This window comes from Phytophthora infestans, genomic scaffold (genome assembly GCF_000142945.1).
Source record: "Phytophthora infestans T30-4 supercont1.4 genomic scaffold, whole genome shotgun sequence".
NCBI classification, from domain to species: Eukaryota; Oomycota; class Peronosporomycetes; order Peronosporales; family Peronosporaceae; genus Phytophthora; species Phytophthora infestans.
The window spans coordinates 2,859,767-2,868,677 of record NW_003303755.1 but is presented as its reverse complement, the minus strand read 5'-3'; the positions used below and the strand labels follow the sequence as shown (position 1 = coordinate 2,868,677).

Genomic DNA, 8,911 nt, shown 5'->3' with positions numbered 1-8,911 from the left:
GCGAAACAGTAAGGTCTCCCAGACGGCCTGGCGCTCACTGTCTGTGATCTCCCCCAGGTGCCAGCTTTCAAAATGAAAGCTGGGAGCGGGAGCCAGTCTGGTCGGGAAAGCGCGGGAGATTCGAAATCCAAAAAGTGATCGGCATAGAGGGGGTATTGTTTTGGGTAGGCTGTAATGTAATTTGAAATGGTTATCTTTTTCAGAACGGAGTACCTGTATGATATTTGGTTACCATTAGCCCTGTTCTGAACAGGGGCTAATGGTAACCAAATATCATACTGTAATACAGTGTTCACGCCATGCTGGTGCGTGTCTCTTGCGATAGTACTGACCAATCCAATTGCACGATCCTAGACTAGGGTTTGACTCATTAATCAAGGCGTTTGTCAGATTCACAGAAGCATTTCTAATCTCTTATAAACCTAATTTAATCAGGTACGTCCTAGTCTTAAGAAGGACGGGGGAGAAAGATCGGAGGGGGTGATCTAGGGGTGCTTTCGTCACGGGATCATTTCCGAATTGGCCTCTTAAGCCTCAAGTTCCTGAAAACAAGCTCTCCTCCTCTAAAACAATGGTGTCGATTGTGTCGATCAAGGCCCGTCAGATCTTTGACTCGCGTGGCAACCCCACCGTTGAGGTTGACCTCGTCACCGAGCTCGGCGAGTACCGTGCCGCTGTCCCGAGCGGAGCCTCCACGGGCGAATTTGAGGCCCTTGAGATGCGTGACGGCGGCAAGGACTACATGGGCAAGGGTGTCCTGAACGCTGTGAAGAACGTGAACGAGATCATCGCTCCTGCTCTTATCGGCAAGGACGTGACGAAGCAGGCCGAGATCGACCGCTTCATGGTGGAGAAGCTGGACGGCACGCAGAACGAGTGGGGCTGGTGCAAGAAGAAGCTGGGCGCCAACGCGATTCTGGGTGTGTCGCTTGCTCTGTGCCGTGCCGGTGCCGCTGCCAAGAAGCAGCCTCTGTGGCAGCACATCGCCGACCTGGCCGGCAACCCGACCCCATGCCTGCCCGTGCCGTCGTTCAACATTATCAACGGTGGCTCGCACGCCGGCAACAAGCTGGCCATGCAGGAGTTCATGATCCTTCCTGTGGGTGCGAAGAACTTCACGGAGGCCATGAAGATCGGTTCGGAGGTGTACCACAACCTGAAGAAGGTGATCAAGGGTCGCTACGGCCTGGACGCCACTGCTGTGGGTGACGAGGGTGGTTTCGCCCCGAACATCCAGTCGAACGGTGAGGCCATCGACCTGATCGAGGAGGCCATCAAGGCCGCTGGCTACACGAACCAGGTGCGTCTTGGCATGGACGTTGCCGCGTCGGAGTTCTACACTGGCGCCGAGGACGCTCGCTACAACCTTGACTTCAAGAACGAGAACGCTGCAGAGTCGGAGAAGATCCCGGCCGACAAGCTGCTGGAGGTGTACGAGGGCTTCATCGCCAAGTGCGCTGACTCGAGCAAGATCGTGTCCATTGAGGACCCGTTCGACCAGGATGACTGGGAGTCGTGGGTGAAGATCACGGGCAAGGTGGGCAAGGACGTGCAGATCGTGGGTGACGACCTCACGGTGACGAACCCGACCCGTGTGAAGAAGGCCATCGAGCAGAAGGCTTGCAATGCTCTTCTGTTGAAGGTGAACCAGATTGGCAGCATTACGGAGTCGATCGAGGCCGTGACGATGGCCAAGAAGGCCGGCTGGGGCATTATGGCCAGCCACCGTAGTGGTGAGACAGAGGACACGTTCATCGCTGACCTGGCTGTGGGTCTGAGTGCCGGCCAGATCAAGACTGGCGCCCCGTGCCGTTCGGAGCGTCTGGCGAAGTACAACCAGCTTCTGCGTATTGAGGAGGAGCTTGGCAACAAGGCTCGCTACGCCGGCGAGGACTTCCGTGACGTGGAGAAGCTCGGCAAGTACTCGACCTTTTAAGTATCTTGCATCCACATTTGATATGATCTAAAGCTCTCTTTAATTCGAGGGGCTTAAGGTTCAACACGTAGTTCTCGTTCTAGTTTTTCATTCTTTTCAGACGTTGGTCACTTGGTTAGGCGGCCCTTCTTCATAGTGCTAGACTGGCTGCGAAAGGCAGAGTAGTGTGTTGTGCCACCGTAGACCTTCCTGTCTGGAGTGAAGACGGTGTACAGGTCCGAAATTGATTGCTGCTTCGGCATGCCGTAGGTCGCAAGCCAATGCTTCAAGCTGGTAATTGTGGTTTCAGTGTGCCCCATGTCTTGACCATCGGCACTCTTCTCGATCTTTACAGTGAGCTGGTCGATCTGCTTCTGGAGCTGCAGAATCTGTTCTTGCAATCGCTGTACCTCGCCGCTACGCACGGCGTTCTTGGCGTGTTCGGGTTGTTCATAGTACGAAAAGTATCCTGGCCGCTTGGATGCCGTGATAGCTGCCTCCAAGTTCTTGCAAGTCTTTCGAGAGACATCGTTGAACCCGCCAGGAGCTGGTAGTGCGCAACAAGAGATCATGACAATTTGCAATAGAGCTTCAAGCTGCATTAGCATCGCTCACCGTCGAAAAGGTCATTCAGCTTAGTTGACTTGGCCTTCTGCTGCTCCAGCAAGTCGATTTTCTTCTTCACGAGCTCCTGCGTAAGCTCCATGTCGCGACAGGCAGGCACAGCTAGTGATATAGAGTTCGGTGAGCTACACTTGAACAGCTTGGTAAGTCGTCCTCGACCATTAATAGCTCACTTCAACCAAAAATAAAAAGCTGCAAGTCTAATCTGAAAAAAATTGAAATAAAACTCAGTTTCTTTTTTTACACAATTGGTACCGTACTTAAGTATTTGAGGTACCAAATTTGCTGTTTGGTCCATCAATTTTTTTTATTTGGAATTTTTTGTTGTTGTAAATGAGCTCAATGCTTCGCGGTCTAGTGTCGTTTGGGCATGCCCAGCGCTTGCAACGCACGCTTATTAGGTCGTATTTGTCTACGGAAGCAGCCAATGCGCCATTCAGGAACTGTGAAGACTCCGTATCGGCCAACATATTTGCGGAGAATGTGCGCAAATGCGGACTGTCCAAGAAGAGGCTTCATCATCAACTCTATCCAATGGATCAGGGGCAACGCGCACCCAAGGGGAAATTCCCCATTGCAGTGGCGGTTTCGGGTGGTGCAGACAGCATGGCGCTGATGTTGCTGCTGAGAGAGTATTTGCATGGGAACCGGATCAAGACGCCGCTACTGGCGGTCACTGTGGATCATCAGCTGCGCATTGGGAGCAGCAGAGAGGCGCTGGAGGTCGCCAAAATTTGTGCTGAGCGCGGAGGCATAACACATGTTACGAAAGTGTGCGAATGGCATCTTGGAGACACAGAGAAGCATTCAGGAGGAGAACAACAGAGTGATTTATTGAGGCCAGTAAAGCCACGGGATAGCAAGATAGAGGAGCAGGCGCGACAGTATCGATACAACTTGCTGCGGCGGGTATGTCTGGAGTACGGTGTGCGCTGTTTGTTTGTGGCCCATAATCTTGGTGATCAACTAGAGACGACACTCTTCCGTCTTGGAAGGGCGAGTGGCATTAACGGCCTGGCAGGGATTGCAAACCAGCTGCCGTTTCTCTCGCTTGAGGGGTTACCAGACCGCTCATTTCACGGTAAAGGCTTGGACTCAGACTACTCGGCGACACTTTTGCGACCTTTGCTCTCTGTCACCAAGGATGAGTTGATGGCGACGTGTGATCGATTTCAGCAGACGTGGATACACGATCCGTCCAATGATGATCTCATGTACGACCGTGTGCGGATCCGCCAGGTAACAACTGCAATTTATACGTGGTCTTATGTGAACAGCAACATATTGACCTGATTATTATCACTTGAACAGGAGTTGAAGCGGGTTAAAAGGGAACAAGGGGCTGAGGTCCTGGATCTGTTTGCTAGGTTCCAGGTGAGTTCAGACAAAGCTAAGAAAGAGTTCGCACTAATTGGTACGAAAGCAAAGCGTGCTGTCTGTGAGTGGTACTTTGTATTTGTAACCTGTAGTTCTAACGATCTTGATTGCATCTGCAGAACGAGCTATGCTTCGCAAGTACACTGTTACTTGGGGGCCCGATCTTGTCGTCCTGCGCTTGGCTGTTTTCCACGACCCAAATATGTTCGAAGAACTGTTGTATCGACTCCTTTCAATTATCATTGTGCACATCGGAACCAAAGAGACACCTCCACGTTTGGCGTCTGTCGTTCGCCTTGTACGCGATCTTCAGCGTCTGGAATCAGGAAAGCAGATCACGCTAGGAGGGTGCCGGGTGAGTTTTTTTCATACATCTAGACTTGCAGTATCTCTAATTCAAGCGGTCGTTGTGCTGCAGATTGAATGCATTTTAAAAGGCCACCAACTAGCGATACAGCCCGAACGTAAGATATGAGGCCTTGTAACCATCATACCCCATTGTCGTCTGCCCACTGCAACGTCAATTTGCCTTTTTTCTACATGTAGTTTACCGGTGAAATACCGGTAGCTGACTTTTTGACGCTCGCTCCGCCAATCACTGCCAAACCTTGGTCACAACAAATTGTGCGAAATGGGCAAGAAGTCTGACGTACCAGCAGAGGTGGCACCCGTGCCCGGGTTCTTCGGTCACGTGGTGAAGCCTGGACACCCGCTTAAGTGGCCGAACGAGGTCGAGGACTTCTGTATGCAATTGAACTCTGCAGCGCTCGGAGCGGATGCGACTGAGGGCCGCTCTACGCTGTCTGTCGTGGCCAAAACGTCTAAGATTGCGCTGTGCACGCTGACGCCCGAGGTAGCCGAGCAATGGAACCTAACGCAGACATTCACGCCTACGGATGGTGCTGTCGAATTCGTAGTGGATGGACCTAACGCTATCCATCTCACGGGATTTATCGAGGTAAATGACGAGGAGGACAGCGGCGACGAGCACGACTTTGACGATTTCGGCGATAGCGAGGAAGAGATGATGGTGTTTGGCAGTGACGGATCGAGTGATAGTGATGTCGACGAAGCTGATGAAGAAGAAGTGGAGCTGAATGACGAGGAGAAGAACCGCTTCGAAGTACTCGAGGAGCGTTCTCACAGCGAGCCGATACCCAAGAAAAAGTCACCCAAGAAAGAGATTAAGGAGGAAATTAAGCAGGAGATCAAGAAGGAATCGAAGAAGGAATCGAAGAAGGAGGTTGCTGCGAAAAAGGCTGCTGCTGCTGCTGAGGCTGAGAAAAAGGCGCAGGAGGAGAAAGAGGCAGCCAAAAAGAAAGCTAAGGCGGCTAAGCAGGCAGAGAAAGAGAAGAAAACTGCCAAGAAGCTCGCCGAAGTAACTGCTACCAACCCGAAGAGCAAGAAGCGTGCGGCCCCGGTAGAATCTTTGGATGTCCCAAAGAAAGCCAAGATTGCTACGCGTGTGCACAAGGGCGTCAACATCGAGGATGTGTAAGTGCTTCGGATACAACTGCTTGCTGGAAATACCTCGCTCTAACGTTGTAGTGTTTGCTATGCTATTGCAGTGCTGTGGGCAAGGGTCGCCCCGTGGTGCGCGGTCGTAAGGTGGGTATCCTGTACCGTGGTCGTTTGACCAACGGCAAGCAATTTGACGCCAATCAGAACCGCAAGAAGCCGTTTACTTTCCGTCATGGCATCGGCGATGTCATCAAGGGCATGGACATCGGTATTGAGGGCATGCGTGTTGGCAGCAAGCGCACGATTACCATTCCGTCGCGTCTTGGCTATGGCCGAGAGGGCGCGGGACCCGACATCCCTGGCAATTCGGACCTTATTTTCGAGATCGAGGTTGTCAAAGCCTAGACTAGAGTAGTGCGACTGGTGCTTTAAGATCACAATGTCTCGGTTTAAACGCGAGTACACGCTGCTGTTCATCGCTTTCTTCCTGTTTAACAGAATTTTTGCAGCACATCTTACATCGACGACTTAAAGTCATCAACTTTGAAGCTAAGTTTGGTGTTCTTTCGATCGAAAACGGCTCCGGACAGCACACTAGCGAAATCAGGGCTGAAGCATCTCAGGAGCTTTCGAGTTTGTAAAGTGCAACGGTCAAATGAACTATGACAGCATGGTCAATAAGCAAGGGGACTCCCGTGCAAAGCACGAGAGTTTGAGAAAATATTTATTGGTTGCTTCCCCAGAAGGCCAACGCAGATGCAGACGAGCTTTCAGTCCCCGTCATTGGTATCGAAGTATGGTACTGAGTTGTTTGTAGTGGCAAGTCGAAACCATGGCGTTCGCAGTCACGGCCTCCCCGACGAGGCCAACGGACGGGTCTTTCTACCGCATCATGTTAAAGAAGACGAAGGAGTCCATTTTGGCTTGGTCTTGCTGCTGCTCCACGGTCACTTCCGCGTTGGCGTTTTCTCTTCGGGCCGCAAAGTCGGAGAAGGAGCCAGAGGCCACGTTCTGCTTGGTTGGTGAGAGGCGATTCGTGGTGGTGGGCGACTGCATCGGACGCTTGAACTGAGGCGACACCATGGAGACGAGATCCTTGAGAAGATTGGGCATGGTATTGCTTTGTATATAGGCTTGGATGGGGCTTAGTGAAGCTTGGGAACACGGACGCTTGGAGGCGAAATGAAGAATGAAGAAGGCAGCGGCAGCGAGCGTCTCCCTGCGCTTGTTGAACTACGGCACCAAGCAGAACCATGTGCTTGTTCTTTGTTGCGGTGTTGTTGCCGTCGACAAAAGTTTTGACCAATGGTAGAGCGAAAATTCTTGAGAAGAATCGCTGATTGACGGAAGATCGAATCTTTTTGGCTTTTCGGATTTGATTTTTTGGCGTGTATGCGAGTTTATATGCGATAGTAACTACGCATGCCGATGGGACGTGAAGACTTCACGTCCCATCGGCGTACTTTCACTGAAGTGGCGTAATAAGCGGCGTTGTTACAGGACCGACGACGTGCGCGTTTGCATCGCTCGACGCGCCGCACGCGTGACTCGAGGTCGTGTTCACCATGATGGCGATACATGTAGCTCTTTTATTATGAAGACGTCGCACCACTCTTACAGTGAAGACCGTTTTGCAACACTGCTGCATCGCGCCCCGCTTCAAAATTCTGCTTGGTCACCTTGGCGGTAGAGAAACGTTTGCTAGGCGTGACGTCCCTGCGTGGTTGCTCCGTGACCGAGTCCGTCGACGAAGAGCGAAAAGCGTAGATTTGGAGGCTTTCTCTGTTTGCATGCACGACTTGATCCTGCTTTTCTCCGTCAGAACGATATCGGCTTTCCGCTCTCCAACGCGGACATTACATGTACAGCAAGAATCCAACTGGGTCATGCTTAGAAAAACAATGCCATTCAAATACTGTACATCAGAAGTAGCCATGTGTGCAGGCACAAGCAGAAATCTTAGCGAAAAAAAACACGTTTCGATTGTGTGAATGATGCTCAGAGCGCACGCTATGATCTTCTATGCAGCACTTTGATCCTAAAGTTCATCCTTCTCAGCGGCGTTGCCCAGGATTTCGTTCATGATGTCGTCGTCCTCATCGTCCTCTTCAATTTCATCCAGCTGCACGTCCTTGCCATCCCACGGCTTAATCGTCTTAATCTCCGGCAGCTCGTCGAAGCCAACCGTCGACTCACGACCCTGAATGACGCCCTGCAAGAACTCAGCAATCGCTTCCGCCGTGAAGGCACCACGCTGCACCACGTAGCGCTTGCGGTCCAAGTTGATAGCCACTAGCGACGGGTACCCGAACGTCAGCTCGAAGCGATTCTCAAAGTCAAGCTGGTCGCCTCCTTGCATCCATCCGAACTTAAATGGCTTGCCACGCACCAGCTTCGCAGCCTCCTCGAGTGTGCTTATGTAGCCCTCACGCGCCCTCTTGCCACCTTCTGTAATGTGAGGCAATACACTAATAACGCAGCTGGATTTGCCTTCACAAAAGTCCGTGACAGCGTCAGCCGACACAAGTTCCTTGATGCGCAATCCGCCACCCAAGGTATCCAGCGCCGCGAGACCGAACTCGGTGATAGCTGAAGCTGTGCGCTCACCCTGGTAGTCCTCAGCATCCTGGGGACCCATAGCATTCGGTCCAAACACCTTAATCGTCGGGAAACCCTGGATTCCGTACTCCGACGCCTTCAGCTCGTTGGCCGTCGCCTCAAGTGCAGCGACCTTAACTGACCCCTTCAGGTCGGACGCGGCCTGCTCCCACTCTGGGGCTAGAGCCTTGCAGTGGCCACACCATGGGGCATAGAACTCCACGAGCCACACGTCTCCACTGTTAAGCACCATCTCATCGAACGTATCGTCAGTGAGAGTGATGACACTGCTCTTACCACTGGGCGATTTCTTCTCGGGCTGAGGCTTGGGCTTCCGCTTTTTCTTCTCCGTGCCGTCCGACATACGTGCCTTGACCATTCGACGCGAGGCCGTGAGTGCGGCGTCCACGAGGCCCTTGGCTGTGCGCTCGCCGTCAAAAGACAAGGGTTTCGCCTTATTTTCACCGAAGATCTTAATGGTCGGGAAGCCGCGCACCGCGAACTCGTTCACAAACTCCTCGTGATCTTGGCAATCGATAGCAGCCACGTTTACAACGCCTTCCAGCGCCTTGGCGGCCTTCTTGTACTCAGGCGCCAGTTCCTTGCAGTGGCCGCACCATGGCGCATAGAACTCTACGAGCCACACTCCAGAGTCCTGTTGCACTTGCTCACGGAAGCTCTCCGGGTCCAGTACCTTTACGCTGTCCTCACTCGAGTACATACCCCGGACGCTCGCCAGCAGGCTTGCCGCCGCGAACACGAACACTCCCCGCATTTTAATTTCCCAGTCAATTTCGAGAATGGCTCCAAAAGATACTCGGGTGCGCCACGTGAATTACTGCGATTGGTCAAAATAATTCGATCACGGATTGGCCGAAATACAGAGCAACTTCAAGGCTACGAAAAGACGTTATCTTTTGACCATGAGCTCCGAGC

The 8,911-nt window shown here is 52.4% G+C and overlaps 5 protein-coding genes across 5 annotated transcripts; 2 read left to right on the top strand and 3 right to left on the bottom strand.

Annotated features, from left to right (window-relative positions):
- Window positions 1-521: 521 nt before the first annotated feature.
- Window positions 522-2,023, top strand: PITG_03698 (enolase; the record flags this gene model as incomplete). Its single annotated transcript, XM_002906704.1, has 1 exon — window positions 522-2,023. One exon carries the CDS (start codon window positions 572-574, stop codon window positions 1,934-1,936), a length of 1,365 nt encoding a protein of 454 aa, XP_002906750.1.
- Window positions 2,024-2,043: 20 nt separating this feature from the next.
- PITG_03697 (uncharacterized protein) lies at window positions 2,044-2,621 on the bottom strand (the record flags this gene model as incomplete). The annotated part of the gene is made up of 2 exons (XM_002906703.1): window positions 2,044-2,462; window positions 2,531-2,621. The coding sequence occupies 2 exons, from the start codon at window positions 2,619-2,621 to the stop codon at window positions 2,044-2,046; spliced, it is 510 nt and encodes a 169-aa protein (XP_002906749.1).
- Window positions 2,622-2,900: 279 nt separating this feature from the next.
- PITG_03696 (uncharacterized protein) lies at window positions 2,901-5,858 on the top strand (the record flags this gene model as incomplete). The annotated part of the gene is made up of 6 exons (XM_002906702.1): window positions 2,901-3,778; window positions 3,851-3,953; window positions 4,036-4,271; window positions 4,335-4,380; window positions 4,576-5,410; window positions 5,485-5,858. 6 exons carry the CDS (start codon window positions 3,074-3,076, stop codon window positions 5,780-5,782), a joined length of 2,223 nt encoding a protein of 740 aa, XP_002906748.1.
- Window positions 5,859-5,947: 89 nt separating this feature from the next.
- PITG_03695 (uncharacterized protein) lies at window positions 5,948-6,653 on the bottom strand (the record flags this gene model as incomplete). Its single annotated transcript, XM_002906701.1, has 1 exon — window positions 5,948-6,653. One exon carries the CDS (start codon window positions 6,488-6,490, stop codon window positions 6,260-6,262), a length of 231 nt encoding a protein of 76 aa, XP_002906747.1.
- Window positions 6,654-7,336: 683 nt separating this feature from the next.
- Window positions 7,337-8,763, bottom strand: PITG_03694 (disulfide-isomerase, putative; the record flags this gene model as incomplete). The annotated part of the gene is made up of 1 exon (XM_002906700.1): window positions 7,337-8,763. One exon carries the CDS (start codon window positions 8,748-8,750, stop codon window positions 7,416-7,418), a length of 1,335 nt encoding a protein of 444 aa, XP_002906746.1.
- Window positions 8,764-8,911: the final 148 nt, after the last annotated feature.